The 22,486-nt window shown below is 37.4% G+C and overlaps 1 protein-coding gene across 1 annotated transcript in view; it reads left to right on the forward strand.

The window, feature by feature from the left end:
• TAPT1 (transmembrane anterior posterior transformation 1) overlaps nucleotides 1-22,486 on the forward strand; it is a 61,090-nt gene that overhangs the window by 10,204 nt on the left and 28,400 nt on the right. Inside the window, exons 2-3 of the mRNA XM_069495029.1 lie at nucleotides 1,583-1,713; nucleotides 15,272-15,390. Coding sequence (XP_069351130.1) covers nucleotides 1,583-1,713; nucleotides 15,272-15,390 — 250 coding nt within the window. The remainder of the gene's footprint in view (nucleotides 1-1,582; nucleotides 1,714-15,271; nucleotides 15,391-22,486) is intronic.

The raw sequence follows: 22,486 nt of genomic DNA on the forward strand, positions 1-22,486 counted from the left end.
GTACACGTATAAACATGATATAAACCCTAAACATAAGGAAGTGTGTGAATATGCATATACATAACATAAACCCTGACCATGAGTAAGCAAGCCCCATGACATGATGCTTAGAGAAATAGGGATCTGTTCCAGTACTGGAGGAGGTAAGCTATTTTAGATCTTTTGTTTAGAACCATAGTTAAAGTCTGCTTCTAAGTCTTCCTAAGGGCTTTTCAAGGATATTTTTGACTATAAACTGTCTCCTTACATGCAGACTTTAGATCCCAGCACTCATAGAAGGTGCAAGTACTTAAGTAGATACACAGAAAGGAAATCATCCTTCCCCCTCTGTCATTTTTTTGGAAGTAACATCTATGCTACATTTGGTAAAAAAAAAAAAAAAAAAAAAAAACCCCACAAGGCCAACTCAGAGCAAAGAGGACAATTTGAAACATTTTGGTAGCCTGAGTTCTGGAAGAGTTTGGTGTCCTACAGAGTAAGAGTAGGAAGGTGTAGGTGAAGTAAGAGGTGCTGAAGGCCACTGAGCATCAGGGAGGTGTAACACAAAAAAGGTGGGCTCAAGCACCACAGCCTTAGTTTCTCAGTTTGAGTCTCCATTGTAGCTGAGTGGAAAGAAAGCATTTAACTTCCTTTGGCCTTACTTTCCTCATCTGAGATGAGATGACTGTGGAATAATTTGCTTCAGAGGAACAGAGGAAATGTGGGCGAATGGAAAGATCCAAGGAAAGGGAGATTTTTCAGATCTGATGGAGGTTCTACTTTGTGTAACTATTGTGATTATTGTGTTGGTAAGTTTTCATGTAGGGAAATGGCATTGTTTAGACACTTTTGCAGGCTCTCTGAGGCTGAACTAAGAAGGGAGTGGTAGTTCACCCAGGGTAGTTCTTGGACTAAAGCAATGCCTGTTAGGTGACGTGGCTCTCTTTTGACTATTTAGATACCTACTTTATATGTATTTGGTAGCTACTCTTTTTCCCTGCATCTCTCCATCAGTCTAGGTTCTATATCGCGTCTTGTTAAGATCCAGAACTGAGCTCTCAAAAAATGCTTTTTTCACTATCCTAGCTCTTAGTAATCATTCTCTTCCATATCCCTGTGGCATTTTCAGTTTATACTACACAGAACAGTAATTTTCTCAAAAATATTTGCTGTTGAGACCAGGCTGGGCAATAGCAAGATGCTGTCTCTACAAAAAATAGAAAAATCAGCCAGGCATGGTGGCATGCACCTATAGTCCTAGCTACTAGGGAGGCTGAAGCAAGAGGATTGCTTCAGCCTAGGAGTTCTAGGCTGCAGTGAGCTATGATGATGCCACTGCACTCTACCCTAGGCAACAGAGCAAGACCCTGTCTCCAAAAACATATCTATATCTATATATATAGATATATCTGTATGTAGATATATATAGATACATATATTTGCTATTCATTTATGTGTAGTCATTCAGTTCTAGGCACAGAATTATAGACTACTTTGTTTTGGTCTCTTTGTTTTATATGTATATTACCTGTGGCCCCAGCTAGCATGTAAGTTCCTTGATAAATACTGTTCTTTTTTGTTTTGTCATTTTCTTTTTCTGTAGAGCTTTCATTGTTGAGGTTCCTCAGTGCTGAACTAACAAGAGGGTACTTCCTTGAACATAATGAGGCCAAGTATACAGAAAGAAGAGAAAGAGTATACACTTGTATGCGAATACCAAGAGAATTGGAAAAGGTACTATTTTTTTTCATTACCAGACATCATTTTGAAAGTTATGTCAAAGTGTTAATTTTGCAAAAAAAATTGTGAACAGCTAGAGTTTTTAAAATATTTAGAAATAATGTAATAAATAATTAAATATATTGAAGAAGTAGGAATTTCCTTATAGAAAGAGGCTTTAAAAGTTACATTTTTAGTGTAAGACCTAACAAAAGTATCTTAATAGATTTTATCAAAGTCTTAACTTTTGCTACTTATTAAACTTATCATACTTCCTGTGTGCCACATCCAAATAACCCTTTTCAAGGAATTAATGTCTACTTCTGTACTTTTTTAGTTCTCTTCAGTTTTATTTTACTAGAAGCAGTTGTTTTTCCACTGAGCATGATAAATTATTTAATTTCAGCCTTTTTAAAAGTCTCAGTTTCTTGGAAGCCCCACATATTTAAAAATATAAATGACAATCTCTTCAAAGAAGAAGATGATTTGTTTAACCTTCATCACAGGACGCATCACAGTATAGGGTGAGCATAGCAGTGACAGCACTAAATCTTCACATCTCTCTTCCTCTAACTGTGTCTTGGCCTATCAAGACCCATCAGACAGGACAGGAAAGCAGCTGTTTTTCCTCTAGGCACTGCTAGAGTTGGTGAGTCTGAGCAATTCTGAAATTTCTTGCTAGAAGAAAAGGATTAAGAAATAATTCAGGTTTAGCTTTATTGAAACATGCTTTCATACTTTTGTAGTAACATAAAACTTGTAATAGTGCAGTCATTTACTTAGAATGATACTTTCTGTTAGAGTGGCTATCAGAAGAGTTTGGTCGGTTGGCTTTATCGGTGCATTGTAATCACAGGTGTGGTAGGCAATGAGAAGTAAGGACCCAGCTGGTTTAGCTGATCTTTTATTTCTGACAATCCATCAGTTTGGTAGAAGGAGAAGAGCCAGGTGTAGAGTGACGATTTCAGAAATTTCAGAAACATTGATTTACCTAAGTTCTTGGTAGAGTGTCACTTGCTGAAGTCGTGGGAAGTTCTGTATTAGGGTAAGGTTTAGAGAGCTGGTGAGCAAGCAGAGGTTGGAGAGAGAAAAATATGATGATGGTTTGAATGCCTTTGATGAGGATCATTAAATATGCTTAGTTATTACTGTGTTGCTGCTTTTCTAGGGAGGACTAGGGCTCCACAGCAGAGCCTGGGGTACTGACAGATGAGGAGGGGTGTGGGGGGCTCTGCAGCACCCCTACCCAATGCACCAGCAGCTCTAGTTTATGTATTGGGGTTTATCTAAGATTTTGGCTGGGCCTGGGCTGGGGAGAGGGCTATTTCTTCTCTTTTAGGTGGTTTTTCAAAGCTCACTTTTTTCTTGTGATAAACCATGACATTGGAAGCATGAGGACATGGGGCAGAAGCAGTGGGAGGGACAGTCTGCCAGGGCCTATTTTTGAGCAGCATAGTGCCAGCCACCTTCAGCTTCTGTCCACCTGGCCTCAGCCCTCCACAGGGGAATTTGCTTCTCCCACCTGCCTGAACAATTCTGCACTCCCCTTTGTCTCTGGCAAGGACACACAGGGATTTGCCTGCAACCCACAGCCAGACTTCATGAACACAAGCAGGGGACCACTTCAGCGGTGGGTGGTGTCTGGTCTGACCCCATTTATTACCTGTCCTGTGGCAAAACTAATGAGCAGCAACACCCCCCCTCATTCTGTTACCTCATCAGAGGCAGTTTTATTGCTGGCGCTTTCTTCTTCTTTAATGCAACATGGAAATGACAGGCAATGTTTCTGGGTCGATTCCTCACAGAAACCTTTAAACATTTCATGTTTGTTATTGAGAGTATAAATTGTCTTCTGGGGAAGACACCCAGAGGTCTCGATGAGACTTAAGTATAAACCAGTGTTTTTAATCTATGGACCACTGTGGGACCACTGATGGGTCAAGTAATCAGTTTGGTAATTTGCCATTGGGATTTTTTTTAAGAAAAGAACAGAAAAAGTGTCAGCATTGCCTGTATTAAGGATAAATATTGTTCTGTGAAACTTTGATTTCTTTTGTACGAATGTAAAACATGAATGTCAGAAAAGTTGAATTAACACTGCTCATACACAATTGTAATAGTTTTCTTATCATTTTTGTTTCCCATGAAAGCTGCTTTAGTCCTATTTGGGAAAATTTGATTTAGTGTCTTAGAACAACGTGTCAGAAGCTTTATAGCTTAAATGTATAAAAGAATGTCATATTTTTCAGTTTAGAGCAAGTTCTTCTTAACTTCTAAGCAAGTGAAATATAAAGGAAATCAGTTATGTTTCATTTTAATTCCAGGCTTAAATATCTCCCATAACAGCATGAATTTGCTAATATCCTTTATTTTATGCAAGTAGGGCTTCACTTACAGTTTTTATTTATTATAAGAGCTGAGAGTCTATCTAGACATTCAAGTTTATCTAAATTTTTTATTTTTGAATAGGTTTTTCTTTTTATTGTAATTACATCGTCTATTCTAATATGGAATACTTTACTCATTTTGTTTTCTTGGTTTTTGATAAATACTGTGATATTTTTGCCTAACCTTTTCAGGAAGAGAAACTTGAAAATTAATGAGCACTTTGTTTCTACAAAGGTTGTAAGTACTATAAAACACGTAACTAATGTTTATACTTTAACGTCAAGGGAAAAGTCCACTCAGTATCTCTTACTGAATCTGTTTACCAGTGTAAAAAAAAAAAAAAAATCCCCAAATTTTTGTGGAATACTGTTGGATAAACACGTATACTTGACATTTAGTAAAGGTGAATTGCTTACATATTTAAAATAGTATTTTCAATTATTAGCACTTTATTTTCACACTTGAACTTCTTATTCTAATAATGTAGGGGTGTTATATGGGCTTGTGGGTGGCATTTTTTCTCCTCCCTCTGTCCCCACACACCCCTTGAGTTCTTATCCAAGATCTGCCACCAGCTACTTATATGGTCCACTTTGGGAACTTATTCTTTTCCATACTGCCAAGGAGATTGAACTACACTTTGTCTGTATTCTAAATTGAGAGGCAGGATAGTGAAGTGTTTAAGGGCATGAATGCTAAAGCCAAACTGCCTGGTTTTGAATCTTGGCTCCACAATTTATTAGCTGTGAGTCCTCGAGCAGTTCACTTAACCTCTCTGTGCCTAAGTTTTCTCATCTGTATATTAACTACATGGTAAGTCCTATAAAAGTGTTTTAAAATCGTTTATAGTTTGTCACCTCAACAAATTGAGGGGAATGCCTTATCCTGGTGGAACAAGAGGAATTTTGAAAGGTCCCTTATCCCTAGATTGCATTCCTGTGGATGTCTCTTTGTGGTGGGGTAGCTTTCTTCTTTGGGCTGTGTACAGTAGGAGGTGATTGGGACAAACCCTGGTTTGTAGGGTTCCCCTGTGTCCTAGTTTTATCTCACATTATACTTTTCATCTTCCTGCTTTGCTTGTCACTGAACTTAGGGGCTTCGCTAATCCTGGAAGGGGCATGATTCTTTGACTCTCAGCCCTCTTGGATTGCTGGCCACAGGCAGAAAGGGCCTCTAGGAAAGCTGTTTTTTTTTCCCTCTTTCCTTTTAACCAGGCTGTCTTGGAGTAAAGCTAATCTCTTTCGTGAAAGATTTAGCAGATGGCCATAAGAGATAAAACACCCTAGTTTTCTGCCAAGCTCATAGAGTCAGGCCTCAGTGGCTCAGGTTAGAGCAGAGACAGGATAGTTCAACTAGATGCTTGGCGAAATCAGGGGCAGGGATCACCAGTTTGCTAGAGAGGAAGTTCCTGGTAAGTGATTTTGCACTGTCCCATATCCCACCTTGACTCAGCCAGATACACCCCACCTCTGTTATCCGTTTCTGTGTGAATAATAAAACAAATAGCATTTGTCAAATAAGGACTAGGTGTTAGGCACTGTCCTAAGCACTTTAAATGCTTAACATGCATAAAATCCTCTCACCAACCTCCTGAGATATATGTACTAAAGTTCTGTTTGCTCTACCTGCACCGGTGTGGCAATCCTATATTGACTTCCAGAAAGATCTCACCTTCAACCCATGTTTTGGTGGAGGTGTGTATATGCTACTGTGTGCTCTGCATTTTGGTCCCATAGGAACAATTTACCGTGCATCGGGTAAATTGTCCAAGATTAATTTTGTTATCTGTGTGAATCTAAAGCTGCAGTAAATAGTAAAGAAATCCTCATATAATATTTTCTAAAATCCCCTGATATTTAAGTGCTAATTTAGAGAGATAAAGATCACTTGTTTTCTTAATAATTAATTTGTTCTGTTTTGAGTACTTACAATGTTCCAGGCACTTTTGCAGTATGGAAGTACAGGGATAAACAGGACTCAGATCTTAGCCTCGTAGAGATAGAGATATCAGATCCATAAGTAATTATAATAGAAGATACAAAGTGATATTTATATAGTATAAATATAGTATATTTATATAGTATACTATTTATACTATAAATAGTATAAATAAAATGCTATGAAGAATTTAGAGAAGGGAAAGTGTGCTTAGCAAACAGCGTGAAGAAGATGTTATGGGAACGATTTGTAAAGGATATGGCAAGAGAATGAGAAAGAGAGGGAGGTTTTGTACAGGCATTGTAGGGTCAGGGTGGGTATGCTAGGAAGATCCACAGGTGGGAAATTGTTAGTTATAGGCAAGAAACCACCACACACTATGGAAAGATAGGCTGAGTCCAGATTATGTTGAATGGTGAGGCTAGAAAGTTTAGAATCGAGGCTGTGGAAGGACACTATTAAAGATGTATTTCTTGAGAATGCTTTTAGTTATATGGATCATAAAACCTAACTAACAGTGGCTTAAACAAATAGGAAGCTATTCTTTTCAACAAGTCTAGAGGAAGGAGGTCCCAGTTGTCCCTGCAGATTAATGGAACCATCGCAGACCCAAGTCCTTTATATCTTTATTTTGCCATCCTTGACGAATTGGCTTTTGGTCCTCTTGCTTGTTACCTTCTAATAGAAAGATGACAGCTGCAGCGTCAGCATTACAATCAGAAGGGGGGTGGGCAGTGCCACCTTTTGGACTATGCCTTCTATAAAGAATTAAAAGCTTTCCCAGAAGTGGCCCTAGAATACTTCCCCCTTCTGTCTTACTGGCCAAACCGAGTTACATAGCCATCCCCAGCCGCAAAGAAGACTAAGATAATGAATATTATGCTTTTCTAACGGAGAAAAAGATTGAGAATGGTTATGAGGTTAGCCACCCCTCAGAGCTATACTTCTGAAAAATTAGTACTGCAATATTTAACATGGATTGGAATTGAGACAAACAAGGAGAGCTCAAGACCCTTCCTTTACTTCATTGTTACCCTGCCTGGTACATTATAGTTATTTAATACATTTTTCTAAAAATTGAATTTGACTACTTTGTCTTAAATGGAATTACCTAGTTTTCTTAAGAACTAGCAAATTTTTATGAGCCTTAAGTTTGTCAGGTTGAAGGTATGATGTATTGCTGGATAGGCATAGAATATGGTTATTACTAGGCATAGGCTATTATTATTGTTGAGAGGGAGAAAAGTTACTGTCACACAGGGGAATTATTTATGATCAAGCATCAACAACCTTAGCTTCTCGTCTCAGGTCTGTTTGTAACGTCTGAGGCCTGATCAAAGCATTGAGTCTCCTTTGGTGTTTACTTTCTTAGTCTAAAGTTAGAAGGTTGGACCTAGGTCATCTCAGGAGGTCTAATAGTCCATGACAATTGAATGAATTTGCTTATGAGGAACAGAGGAAATGGGGGTGAATGGAAAAATTCACAGAAAGGGAAATTTTTAAATATTTAGTGCAGAAACTTAGTGGTGCTTTTTTTAAGGGTCAGAGGAGTTAACATTTAGGGAAAAAATAATCCAAAAATGCCTTTCAAAAATAACAAACTTAGTCAAAATATCATCTTTCTGTTGTTTGCCAGTGTGAGGTGTGTGGTAAGCAAATGTAGTAGTAGCCATTGTTTCACCTTCATTTCAATAGCAGAGTCCTGGGGTTTCACTGTGAGACTAATAGTACTTACTCAGACCGTATTTATGGCAGTGATTTCTTGGGCATACTATTTGGTTTCAGATTTCATGAAACATGTTTAGAGAATCAATTCTCTAAATTCTCCTCATGATGGCAGGTCTTGTTTGTGACATACCGTTGCTCAGTCGTCCCCGCACATGGCTGCTGAGAAGCAAAAAAGACGGTGGGGACCCATGCACCTCAGAATCTCAGCAGCCTTGGCTGGGGTTCCTCCCCCTCCACTCCAAGGCCTACTGCACCCTGCTTGTGGCGGTGGTGACAACAGCTTCCACGTTCCTTCTGCAGCTGTCTTTCTTAATTTTCTTGGGCATGTTGGACCCTTCAGATAGTTCTAGGACAAGCCAGTAAAAACTTCAGGGCTCTACTCCATTTATTGATGTATGTTCAAGACAGTTTGCGAACTTGGCACTGTGGGGCTTTTCTTTTGGGATCTGTAACTTATTTCTCTCATGTTAGCTTTGGAAAGTCCTAAATCTCTCTCCTTCTCTGTCTTTCCATAGTCCCCTATCAGTCCATTGTGATCTCTCACTCAGATGGATATGCTCCTTCCTAACTGTCTTTGCTTACTGTCAACCTGCTGCAGTACTGCTTGCCAGGTGATCGAGCCTAGATCTGAGCTTAAAAGGTGTAGGATCGTAGCCTGCAAGGGCTCCCCTTTCTATGTGGCAGAAGCTAAGCTCTTCCTTAGGTGACTTTCAGCCTTGCCATGGGGCCCTGAGGGCACACCTGCCCCATGGCTTGTTTTGGGAATTAAGTAAGTTAATGAGAGTGAAGTGCTTCAAATATCACAATATTTAACTTCAACATGGATTGGAAAGAAGAGAAGCAAGAAAATCTCAAGATCATTCCATGTGTGTAGTCTTTCTACAAATTAAAGTCTTCAGTTGATGTATTTACCTTTTGTGAAATAGCCCTTGTGTTAAATGTATATCATATGTAGACTGTGATTATCATGAAATCATTTATCAAAATTACTTTGTTTCCATGGTTTCGTATGTTAATGTAACCTTGCATATAAAAAAATAACCTGGCTAATGATAATCTCTTTCCTAGCCATCTCCTAGAGTATAGAGTTTCTGTGGCATGAATTTTTTAATTCAGATGAATAAAATGATTTTATGTATAGGAATGACCTTGAATCTGCAGTAATTGCGTTCAAAGTCAGTCATTTGTAAACTTTGTTATTGATAGCCTTTTCCCCTTGACATTCTTCTAATAGTTGACCCCATGTGTGGGTTTGTGAAGAATTTCTAGAACATAGGATAAAACTTTGAGCTCCTTAGTAATTAACTGAAGGTCGTTTTTATCCCTCTTATATAATGATTATATTCCAGCCTTACAGTCTGCTACTCATATTGCACCTGTGCATGATCTTCTCTCTGTTTGGAATTCTGTTCCTCTTGACTCTGCCTCACAAATCTAGTGCCCATTTTATCTCCTCTGTGGGAGACTATTGCTAGCTGTTGCTCTTCCTTCCCTGGTGCCACCGCCCACCCCATTATAGAACCTAACCTCTTCACCAGTGCTTCCAGAACACGTCTTTCATCTGGCACTTACTACACGATTTATATCCAGCTCACTAGACAGTGAATTCCCTGGAGAAGGTATCTTTCCTAATGACCTTTTATCCCGCCAGTGTAGAATTAAGCAATGTGTAGTCTCTGCTCTTACAGGAGTAGACCCACAGCTTTATTAAAAAGTGAGACTAGGGGCAGGAAAGAAAACTCTTTTCTAAGCCTGTTTACTCCTGCTTTCTAACTGACACCCCAGACCAGTGATCTTCGATGAGTGGGTGGTATTTGATGCTTGTTCTGAAAGAGGTGGTATTCAGAATTTCCAGAAGACAGATTGTGTAATTCAGAGAAGTGTATACTAAAATCATTGTGTTTCTTTCATTTTAGCCATAACATTTTATTTATTTTGAAATTTCAAATGACATTGAAAGAGGGGTGGGAGATTTTTGTCATAAAAGGAAACAGTTTTTTTTTTTGTTTTTTCTTTTTTAAAAAAGGTTAAAGAACCCTGCTTCATGCCCCATGGAAAGAGGCTGGCATTTTTATTGGTTTATTTCTTTTGGGGCAGGTATTTTTCAAATGGACAAGAGCAATAGTAGTAGGTTCAAAATAACTGTGAGAAAAGCAGGTTGTGGAAATTTTAACAAACGTAATATTTTGATGACCACAGCATCACAGAATAATTTTCATTTTGTAATTTTCTTCTTTTTTTTTTTTTTTTTTCCCCGGAGCAGGATCTCATTCTGTAGCTCCAGGCTGGAGTGCAGTGTTGCAGTCTAGCTCACTGCAACCTCAAACTCTTGGGCTCAAATGATCCTCCCAGTTCAGCCTCTCTAGTAACTGGGACCACAGGCACGTGCCACCACACCCAGATAATTTTTTTTTTTTTTTTGTAGTGATGGGGTTTCACTATGTTGCCCAGGCTGGTCTTGAACTCATGGCCTCAAGCAATCCTCCTGCCTCCCAAAGTGCTGGGATTACAGGTCATTTTGTAATTTCTTAACATTGAAGTTCATGTGTTAAAAACTTATGTTAAATCTTATAAAATGTGTGTGTTTGTATGTGTATATAATGGCAAACTGGTAGTATATTTGAGGGTAAAAGGGTCAGTGACAAGTGTCACTATTAGAAATAGCATTTCAGTTTTCTGCAGCCTGGAATCCTGGCCCCGCCTGTCCTCCTCAAGAACTTGGACAAGCTCCCTGTCTTACTACACAGTGGGGTGATGCTCCTGCCTGTAAGCATGGAACTGGGTAGAGGCCACACGCATAGGTGGGCTCTAAGCCCAGCAGTGGCCAGTACCTGGTTACATTGCCCAGGACCTATAGGAGACTTCTGAAGTCCTTCCAGACAAGATCTCCTGGAGACAGGCCAGTGAACATTCGTGTCCTTTGATTGTTTTCACTTACAACTTTTTTATTCTAAAGAGGAATCATAAGATTATTGATTAATCAGAAGATTATTTTGAAATAATTCTTTTTTCATGTACATTTTGGTAAACCTCTGCTCTGAGAATGAATTTTAATAGAATATTTTTAAATTGAATATCTACAATTTGTAACTCAGTGCTTTTAATTTCTTTCTGTACAAAGAACTTCTCCATGTGTTCCAACTCACATACCCTCTGCAAAGTTCCCTGTAGCCAGTTTGAACTGTTTTCGCTGCCTGTGGTAGCCCAGGGAGGGAACTAAATTTCCACCTGCCTGTCTGAGGACAGGATTTTCAGACTGTGAGTTACCACCCTTAGTGAGTCATGAATTTAGTAAGACCAGTATTGTTTTTTTAAATAGAGAATAGAAAAATATTAGCCTGTATTTCATAGAGTGAAAGCAAGAATGGTTCTCTCTCATAAAGCATTTCTTATGTTTTTTTGAGGGTGTATGTGAATCTGTGCATAGTGAATAGCAGTTAAAGTATATATCCAACTGTGGGTTGTGGTCAAAGTTTGAATTCTTTTCTTTGGGCAGCAAGCTCCTTTGCAAGATTTTGACCTTCTTAGAGCAGTGAACATTCAGCTGTCTCAGTCTCTGCCACATAAGATCTGTACAGTAAATGTTTGATTAAGGGAGGGATGGAGGAACAAATCAAAGAATGAGCCAGTCCTATGTAGCATTTTGTCTTCCATTCCTGGGAAAATGCATTTCTACCACAGAATGGTAAGCAGGTAAAAGCCAAGAACTCCAGTGTATGATTTCTTCTTGGAGTATTTTCATTATGCTTTGGTTCTTTGCCATATTTTGGTTTTCTGCTTTCTGTTGTATATGCCAGTTCAAGGAGATAACATTTGTCATAAGGCCTTCCCTGTAAAGGTGAGATACATGTAAAGTAAGATACAGCATTCTGCAAGATAGGTAAGGGAAGGTGAGACTAGAATGGCAGAGTCGGAGGAGGGAGAAACGGGAAGAGCAAGTGAGGAGGATCCGATGTGCAAGGTATGACTGTCAGCTAATAGGACAGATTGTCACCTATGATTCAAAGAGGCATATTCCAAAATCATTGTGCTGCTTTCCTTTTAGCCACACACTGTATTTATTTTGAAATTTCAAATGGCATTTAAAGGAGGGAAGAAGATTTTTTATTTCTCAAAAGGGAAACAGTGTCATATGACTCAGATTTCACACCTTGTATATTTAGGGGGAAATTTTTGTTAGCCATTTCTTAAGAATGCTTGAATACTTTATGATTATTTGCTCCAAATAAAAAGGAAATAGTACTTACCTGTTTTATTAAGATGCTATACAAATTAACTGAAGGTGTGAGAGTACATGTTGTTCTCATTAATAATATATTCAAAGCTTTTAATTCTTAATAATATATTTTCAAAGCTAGCAATAAATCTGTGTGGAATTTTTGTGTCTAAGTTTGAGATTCATTAAATTCCTATTATTTTGCATTTTTTTATGACACTAGACGAATTGGCAAGATGAGTTAGCACAAAGGAAACTGCCTTAACCTCTATACCTAGTAAAAATAGTAAGATCTTTTTGCTCTGCTCAAACTGCTTCAAAGAGAGAGTGTAGTGGCTTGGGTCAGAGAGACCAGGGCTTGAATGCTGGGTCCTTTCTCTGACCCACGGCCTTGGGCAGGCATTCAGCCTACAGAGCTGTGGTTTCCTAGCGTGGCAAGTAGGGGTGATAATAAACTACCACAAAACACTGTTAGGAGGATGAAGTAGTAAGCACTTACCCCTTCCCTGCAATAATGCCAACACAGGGGACAGTCTTTGCACAGCCCCTCCAAATCCCCGGGTCCCCATGTAAATTAAATGGGATGTGCAAGTGCATACATCCCCCTGCGTGGAGCCGGGCTCACACCACACACAGCCTGAGTTTCTTTACATCCTTCAAGGATCAATCTTTTCAGGATCACATCTTGTTTACTTTTTTAAGAAATTTCCTCATTTTCACATGTAAGGAATTTGAAAGAGTGAGGTGTTTTATGAGAAAGTGTAACATCAGAACAATAGGTACAGTGAAGCTGAGTCAAGTTTCCAAGATTCCAAGACCTGAAAGGCATGCCTGTTGCTTTTCTTTTGTATTATATATTCTTACATACGTGACTGATTTCTTTTCACCCAGTTGAAACGTCTTTAGGTTGCAGCCATTTGCTCTCTTTCCATCTTAGTGTTGAGATCTGTTGCAGTCACAGCTCCAGGGAGGCCAGTTTCAGGGCCAGCGCGCAGTGGGAGGAGATTACTGCCTGCCCACCAAGTTTATGCAGCTGTTAAAATGTGAAGGGGAGGGCCTGTGAGACCTGGGTTACTGTAGTGTACCATAAATAATACTAATGCAAATTCCTCTAAGCCAAAGAAAGGTGACTGTACTTTTATCTTTATTTTAAAGGGAAGTTTTAGTCTTCACAAGTATTTTCCACCTCCGTGCTCTTGCTCTTGCTTCTTCTGCCTGGAAGTCCTCCTCTTCCTCCCTGCCCTCACCCGCCTCTCCCCTTCTGCCTAGTCCACCCTCTCTGTGTGGCAAATAGCCCTTGTCTTCCTCTGATGCTGTTTAAGGGTCTCCTCTTCTATGGAGCTTTTTCTCAGTCTCCCCAAGTTGGTTTGGCCACGGCCTCCCTTTGTTCCCTGTATACTTCAGGTCTGTCATATAGCTATTAACATTGTGCCAACCGCTTGCTGGTATTTCTTGTGCTAAAATATGAATAAGGTTTCAGAGGGCAGGAACCGCTTCCTGGTGTCCTGTTTGTGTTTGTGCCCAGTGGGCTGAGCACGTTACTTGGCCCATATCAACAACTTAGTACATGTCAGTGGAATGGGTGGATAGTATACTCATCCTCAGCATAAGCTCATGAGAAAGACATGACATATTGTCCTTCCCAGCATCCTGTGCCCTCATGCACACATACCCAAGTACCTTCTGAGGACATTGGGTTTCTGGCAGTTTCTGCCCTGTGTGCTCAACCAACAGTCCACTACAAGTAGGGAAAGACTTGTTGGTGACAGGAAAAAGCTATTTGGGTCTATATATTCAGATTAAGAAATCTGACCTCTATATATAATATATTTTTGAGACATTCTTGTCAAAAATTAATAAAATTTGTTCTTTCATTTAAAGACGTGTGTTAGTTTCCTAGGGCTGCCATAAGAAAGGACCGTACACTGGGTGTTTTAAGCAGACATTCATTGTTTCACAGTTCTGGACCCTGGAAGTCAGAGTTCAAGATATTGGCAGGGTTATTTTCTTCTGAGACCTCTCCTTGTCCTGTAGATGGCTGCCTTGTCCCTGTCTCTTCACTTCTTTCCTCTCTGTCTATGTGTACGTCCAAATTTCCTTTCTTATCCAGTCAAATTAGATTCGTGCCCACCCTAATGTCCTTTTCTTAAAACTTAAATTACCTCTTTAAAGATCCTGTGTCCAAATATGGTCACATTCCGAGGTACTGGGGGTTGGAATTTCAACATATTGTTTTGGTTAGTGACACAATTCACCCTACAGCAGTGTAAATTTTAGTATCTGTAGGTAGGGCAATTTATTGACTAAAGATACATGGAGTGTTGTGGTAAGGGCATATATATCATACCATATTTGTGTGTCAGACATACAGAAAATCACCACTCTTAGAGTAGCAGAGTTTGGTAGCCTGGATGTGGCTACTCGTCCAGGCTATCAAAAGACACCGCCCTCCTTCTGTGAAATACAGTCCTAAATGTCTAATGTTACCAAAAGAAAAGGAAGGGTATGGCGAGTACACAAGAAAGGGGGCAAGACAGAAACATTAGCGGCTAGTCCTGGAATTAAGAATAAGGGCTTCTAGGCCATTAACACTTATAATCCCATCACTTTGGGACACTGAGGTGGGAGGATCACTTGAGCCTAGGCTTTTGAGGTTACAGTGGGCTATGATCAGGCCACTGCGTTCCAACCTGGGAGAAAGAGCGAGACTCTGCCTCTAAAAAAAAAAAAAAATGAAAGAAAGGAAGAAAAAGATAAAAAAAGAGAATAAGGCCTTCTGAGTGCAGCAAATTTCAGTGCACATGAATTTGTGTTTAAGCTGGTAATCAGTTTATATAGTTTTAACATAAACAATATTTTGACTCAATATATATTGCAGTCTTTCCCTTCATTGAATCACTCTAATATGAAATAACAAAATTATGAAGAATAAAGTTAGAAGTAAAAAGTTTTATCTAAAAGGTTTTCTATGTTGTCTTTAAAGTTTAAGGAAGTACCCAGAAAGCCACATCAGATAGGGCATAGCTATGGCCAAGGGCCACTTGTCTTTTGAGTAATTGACTTCTGTAGGTGGTAAACTAAAGACTCTAGAAGTACAAACTTACACTTTGAAAAAGAACTTTCGTTAAAACATGGCTCATATATACAAGTATAACTATTAATTTTTTGTTCCCAGAGCTAAATTATGAGAAATTAATTTCCCATAATGTTTAGAAATTCCCTGATTGATTGAAATTTTCATCTACAATTATTTAAAGAATATTTTACTTTTTTTTTTTTCTCTTCTCTCCTTTTCAAATCCAGCTGATGGTTTTCGGAATCTTTCTGTGCCTGGATGCATTTTTGTATGTGTTCACCCTGCTTCCTTTAAGAGTTTTCCTGGCACTATTCAGGCTCCTCACTTTGCCTTGCTATGGCTTAAGGTAAGTTTAAATTAACTATTTTAAATGTCTAAATTATTTTATTATTTTTACTACTTGTAGATTTTGCAGGATAAGATTAATTTGTACAATTTAATCCACACTTTGGCCCTAAATGCATAAACTAATTCTGTTTATTTTTTAATGGGTATTACATTATATTATGGGTAATATTTTTATATTCACTTTTTTTCCCAGAATGGTTTTGGACCAAAGCTTTGCTTTAGCTAGTAAAATAATATTAATGCTGGAGACAGAGTAGAAAGTAGCAGAGTAGAAAGGGCTGGGGACTGAGAGTCAAAGACCTGCTTACCACTCTCCTAACTCACCTATGCCTTTATTTTCTCAGAGTCCCTGGGCATCATCTATAAAAGAAAACCAGGTTCTAGGCTGGGGAGGTGGGAGGTGGGTGGTGTCAGAATTTCCTGAGGCGCTCTTACCACAGGGGTTCCTCCTCCATTTCACTTGAGAATCACTGTTGTAGTGGCTCATGGAGCCTTAGTTACTGATTGTAGGTAAGACTCCCTGTGACTCGTGATCGTGGAGAAACTCTTGAAGATTGTAGTCCCAGTGGGAAGAATCAGACAACCTAACCCAACATTGACTAGCTGGTGAGCTGTGGGTAGCTACCTGATTTCTCTAAGTGTGTTTCCTCATCAGTGAAAAGGGGATATTGAGGAGCATCTTTTACCACAAAGATTGGGGACATGTAAAAAGAATTCCCATCATAGTGCCTGCTTCATGGTAGACAAAAACAGGTATCAGTTTCCTTCCCTTTCTTCTCTACCAAAACTAGAAATACTAAGGTGAAAATGTTAAGCTACATGAAGCTTAATGCTTTATTGGTCTTGAGGTTAGAAGGAAGTTTGGATTTTACAGTTTTCTTTCTTTGTATGGTTACGTCAGTATGTCTCCACTCTGTGCAGTGACTCTTTATAGCATTATTGTTTAGTTCTTAGCAGTTATCCAAGTACTAACATGCATCACTTTTCTAAATACATTTCATTCTGCAAAAGTTTTAAAATGCTGAAATGGACAATAATATGTGAATCTTCTTTTAACTATAGTGACTATTCCATGGTATATAAAATACATAATTAATAAAATCATAGAAATTGATCACAAAATTATTGGTCAATATACAGAATTATATATTGTTTTTTTAAAGACTTAAGTCATGGAAGATTCTCTTTTAGAGTAATAAATGAGCACATACTTAGTATTTAGTAATACATATAGTCCCTTTAAAAATAAGCCTTAATCAGTTTTGATAAGAAATCCTTCCAATATAAATTGGAATAATTGAATGATCATGATGATCGTATTGTGAAAAGAGTAAAAATTCTTTGCAAGATTGCATGGAGTAAAACAATTATAAAAATTTAGCTCGTGTTGTTACTATATATGCAATACTTTATATTCTGTAACCTTACTTGCCTTCCAGGATAAGAGTGAATAGTGTTACATATTCTATTAATCACAGGTTAATCAAATGGGAAGATGTTTTTAGGAATTTAGTTATCCACTTTAAGATATTTTCAGAACATCTTTTATACATTTAGGAGAATTTTTAAGAGGCCTTATTCTTATTAAGAAACCTTTTTAAAGACCTTTGTAGCATGATGGTTTATTATTATTATACCAAGTGTAACCTCGGTATACTATTTTCTTTTTATCACTGTTGGGAGCTCCACAACATCATGGCATTTTAGTTACCTTTTCAGAAGACCAAAATAAAATCTAATAAAACAGTACTAAATATAAATCTTTATGTGTGAGTGCATAAAGAGAATGGACATACAGAAATTTAGATAAAGTCAGGTGAAACTGCCTGACATAGAATAATATCATGTAGAAATTCTCCCATTTACATTATGAGCTAGATTGGTTATTCTTTGATCAACAGTGTGAGGCAAGTTTGTGTCCTAGCCATCCTTATATGAATGGCTTTCAGAAACATGTCATGCTCTAACCAGCTGCTGGCATGATGAGATAAATTGTTAAAAGGATATATAACCTAAAGACTCTCTTCCTTCTACATGGTTTCTTCCTTGGGTATGGTCAACACACACATGATGTCCCCAGTGACTGTAGTGATTTGCCAGTGTTCCCAAGGGTCTCTCTTTGGGGGCACTTATTTGAAGATCCATCTTGTACAGGCATCTAGAGCTATGTTGCACTCAAGTTCATTTCTGTATGTCCCCTGTCACTTGGGGGGTCAGGGCATTTAAGTAGCATTTAAAAAGTCTTTCAGTGTTTGTTCTGAAAACTAAAAGAGGTGTTGCAGTGAATTGGAAAATCTTAAATCTACTCCCATTTGTGAGTGGTTGATCATCCCTAGACCCAATCTCTTTTAGATATTTTAAGATTTTTTTTTTAGTGCATAATGTAAATGGTTGCTTTTTTCTATTAATTTGAAATACTTTTCATTCTAAATTAATTTGAGAAACATTTGAAAATAAAGTGTTTCTATTTCTAAAATCTATGGCTAAAGTGACACTAGAGGGCAGCGTGTTACTACATTTAAGACTCCATTAAGGTTCCGTCTGTAAATATTTGTATGATATATATATAATATAAAACACAGTTAAGATCATATAACAGAATTTCAGTAATTTTAAATACTCTTTGTGAGAGTAGACCAGATTACACAGAGTATGAAAATACTGCCTTAATGTCTTAGTGCCTTAAGTATGCTTTATCAAAATTGAGTAATTTGTCCTTACAGTAATATGGGTTGCAATTTTTGGTTTCTTTGAACAATTTAGAAAGAAACGTCTCTTTGATCATTATTTTAAAAGAATAAAAGTTGGCCAGGTGTGGTGGCTCACACCTGTAACCCTACCATTTGGGGAGTCTCTGAGGTGGGAGGAAATGAAAAAAAAAAAAATTACTCAGATGTGGTGACAGATGCGAGTAGTCCCAGCTACTCTGGAGGCTGAGGTGGGAGGATCACTTAAGCCCAGGAGTTTGAGTTTTCAGTGAGCTATGATCACACTGCTACACTCCAGCTCGAATGACAGAGTGAGACCCTATCTCTTAAAAAAAAAAAAGCACAACGCTTGAAGTATTTGACAGTGTGAAAAGTTATATTAAACAAAGCTATTGTTAATATTAACTCTAAGACATTTCAAATATTTTAGGAATATAAAAATACTTTTTATTTTTACAAAATGATTATTTAGAAATAGCCAAATTCTGCCTTCTCACAGCTTTCCTTCCAGTGTTCGCTACTTCTGTTAAAGATTATTTGATTTGTCCTGCCTATAGTGATGCCATGTTCCATCTTTTTCAGCAAGCAAAAAGTGCTCTTTCCTTCAGTCTGACTTATTTTTTTCAAAGAGATAAGAAGAAATTAAAGAGACCAGCAAAGAAGTTGATTTTATTCTTTTTTTTAACTAATGTTTTCTCTTTCTCATTCTCTTATATTTCAATCTTCTTTCCATAAAAAACTTGCTGTCTACCTAGTCTCTTAGTTCTTTGAAAGTATTTTGAAAACAGGGGGGAAAAGCCTATTTGTCAAGCTAATCAAGATGCTGACATAAAAACAGTAACTGTTTGCAGTCTCTGGTACTATCTATTTCAGTATCACCTCAGTAATAGAGGTAATATTGTTGCCTTCTTTTCATAGCTGAGATTAGTGTTTCCTCCTCCTCTGGTTGCAGAGTTTAGTCCAGTATGGCATTTGTGAGAGACCTTTTAAAGCAGTTAGACCCCCAGGTTTTCTGCTTTGTAATTTGATCTTTGAACCTATTTCTAGATCTCCTTGCACACTTGCCATGGTTTTTGGCTTTGGTTTTGTTTTTTTGCCAGTATTAACAACTAAGTAAATAAAGACTTTCTGCCTTTCATTCACTAAGGCTGAGGACAAGCACCTTAAGTGCTTCTTGTTTCTATAGCATCTTAAGTAAACCCAGCTTTCATCAGAATTGCTCAACCAGAAGGGCGTTTGGCCAGCCTTTGACCCTGTTGGTAATAAGCATTGTTCATTTTGAGATGGTAGGGCAGCTGTCTCCAGTTCATAGTTCTGTGTTGTTTGCAGAGAATACTCTGCTTCTCTAAAAAGTTTACATCTGTCCTAGATCTCAAGAATACTCAGCTGAAACTGTTTCTGGTCAATTAACAATCTTGAAAAATCTTTGTCTCACTGAAGTTTTGTTGTGGACAAAAAAAAAAAAAAAATCATCTGAATTCCTTGAAAGCAGACTCATTTATGTATTTCTTCCCTCTTTCCAAGATAAAGCAGTGTCATTTTAGAAAAACATTTGAGAAACTTCTTGGATTACAATAATCTTTTTAATGATTGAGGACGTAGAAAACAGAATTAAGTTTGATTCATTTTATGAGGTATCTGTTTCTTGGCAGAATGATAGGATTTTTTTCAGAAAAGCAGATTGATCTATATTATGTTAAAGAGGTATCAAATATCATTTTTCCAATTTACTTGTAGTATAAATAAAAAACAGCCAATTATATGTCTTTTTAATTTACCTGGCATCTTTGTGAACCCTCTGTTCTCCTAAAATTTGTGACTTCATTTTTTGTTTTAGAATTCTCAGCTATATTTGAGTTAATAGTTGAGGGAGATTATAGACAAAAATGATACAATCTTGTCCCAAGAACTAAGTTGTTATTGAAAAAACTGTACTGAAACATTTTAGACAGTGGTTAAGTTAGTTGAGTAGGTTTTAGTAATAGATGCTAGAGTATTTTTCTTTTACTATTAAAGCAAATAAAATATGTATAAACAAATTTTCTGATCCCTTGCCTCCGTTTTACATATAACTCTTATTTGAGGCTTGGTGGACTTTTGTTTGTTTGTTTGAAGAGGCGATAGTGTCTTTTTCTTTTGAGTTTATCCCATAGGAAAGCTCTTAACTCCCAGAAGAATCATGAATTTCAAATGCTTGAGAGTTTCTTAACCTATTGAGTTTCCTCTGTATGCCTCTTCTTTTGAGACTGTTCTACCCCAAGTTAACTTCACATATATGTTATAAATAGATTTTTCTCTTTTTAGGCAAAATTAAGCCTTGATTTAGGCTTAAGTGATTAATGCCACCACTATAGCACATGTTAGGGAGAGCTCTTGGTAAATTTGGGGAAACAAGTGTGCCTGTTATTTCTTCTTACCAAGGCTGATCCATGTGGCTTATTTGTCAAGAGCAATATACTTGTTATATTAGAAAGTCTTCGTAACTGTCAGGTTTTGTTGTCCCTGTTTCCTCACCATGGCGCTCTAAGTAGCGTAGCAACATTACAACCTTCTCTCTTTCTTTCTTTCTCGTAAATCAGACCGAAGGGAGGAGCACTTTCACTTCCTTTATAGAATGGAATGTGGTGGCACAGGGACTCCTTGTGGTGAGTAAACCCTGATTTTTCCTTCTATACTCTTGGCCAAAGTGACATCACTACAAGCGAATACCAGTTAAATGCAAAAGTAAACAGCAGAGGCAGACATAACCATTTGGGGATGGAAGCATATTGAAGAAAATGTGGTTCCCTATCTTTTCTTTACTTGGTCTTAAAGTTTTGTCCGCAATTATTTATAAAGGATTTGGCTATGATTTCACCTAATATGCAAATCACTCAGTAAAATCTTTAATTTAATTGCACATGTTGGTTTAGGCTTAACAGCAAATACTTCATCCCCAATGCCACAGGAAGTTGGCTGCATTTAATTGTTTTCATATAAGCAGTTTTTATTTTACAGTACTCCAAATACTAAACATAGCTTTAAACCAGTTATTTTTTTTTAAGTCCAAGGAAAGGTTTTAATCATTCATTTTAAGTGTTATGTAATTAGTTTTCTACTATATGTCAGGCAAACTTGAGATTGAAAATATTCAATTTTCTCATTCAAGAAAACATCTTGAACTCACTACTTTATTCCAATTTACTTTAAAATTATAAAGTAACTGCTCTTTCAAAAATGTAAACCATATTAAATATTTTACATTTTTTGTTTCAATGGTGCTTGTATTTCTCCACTCTTTCAATTATACCGCAAATAGCTAAAAATCTCAGAGAGAGAGAGAGAGATCTAGTCTGTGTGTTTTATAATAAAATAACTCATGCGGATACCTTGGTGTGTTTCAGTTAACTATGCAGGGGTTCTCCCATTACTCTTGTTAATTGTCGTTGCTGCCTCTTCCTTCCTGATCTTCCTGTCCATTACCAGTTTTTGCTTTAATCCTAGTCAGCATATTATCTTCTGCTAAAGAGGAGGAAGAAAAAGCTTACCCTTGATATCTTTCTTTTCTACGTAGTTGTTTGCATAAATTTATGAGTCATTTGAAACAACTGGAGACACGCTAATTGGTAAATTGTACAATGTAAAATTGTAAATTGTACAACTGCTAAAAATATGATAGAAGTATTTGTGTGAATAAAAGATTAGAATGTAGAGAGTTTGGTTTCTGTAAGGGTGGTTTAATTTTTTAAAATTCTGTAGAGTGTCTTACTTTGAAAAATTTTTTAATTTCTCTCAAATATGTTACTTCAATATTGTCTTGTGATGATGACACACAGACAAACCTGTAAATTAAATGGGTGGGTTTTTCACTTTGCCCAATAGCATGTTTCACTTGTTTATGGTTTCTTATGGGATTTTCATCATCTGCAAAATGAATTGCCACTACCTACCATTTAATGGCCATTTATAACAAAGAACTTCAGCCTCAAAGTATTGTCCAAAAGCCAATTTGGGGTTGATTGGCAAGATCATGGATAAGCTTCTTAAGGAGTTTGAAATGCTTCTCAGATCGTCACCTAAAAATATCATGGCAGAGCAGGAACAATTGCTGTGATTGGTTGAAGTTGTTTTAACCAGGTAAACTTATTTGTAGATTATATCTTTTCTTAGAGATAGACTATGATGCATCCAGATGTCTTTTAAGATACCACCTTAGAAACAGGTTTTTATTTTGGCAAAATAAAAACAAAACAGGTTTTATTTTATTTTATTTTTCATTAATAAGGACATTTATATGAAAACAAGACTGTTATTTCTTAAAAGTGCTGCTTTTAGTCTTTCTTTGAGTAGTATTCTTTAATTTTGAAAATTACTGTCATCTCTGTAGCAACCAGTTATGATGTTAGC

The sequence above is a fragment of the Eulemur rufifrons genome, chromosome 19 (genome assembly GCF_041146395.1).
Source record: "Eulemur rufifrons isolate Redbay chromosome 19, OSU_ERuf_1, whole genome shotgun sequence".
NCBI classification, from domain to species: Eukaryota; Metazoa; Chordata; class Mammalia; order Primates; family Lemuridae; genus Eulemur; species Eulemur rufifrons.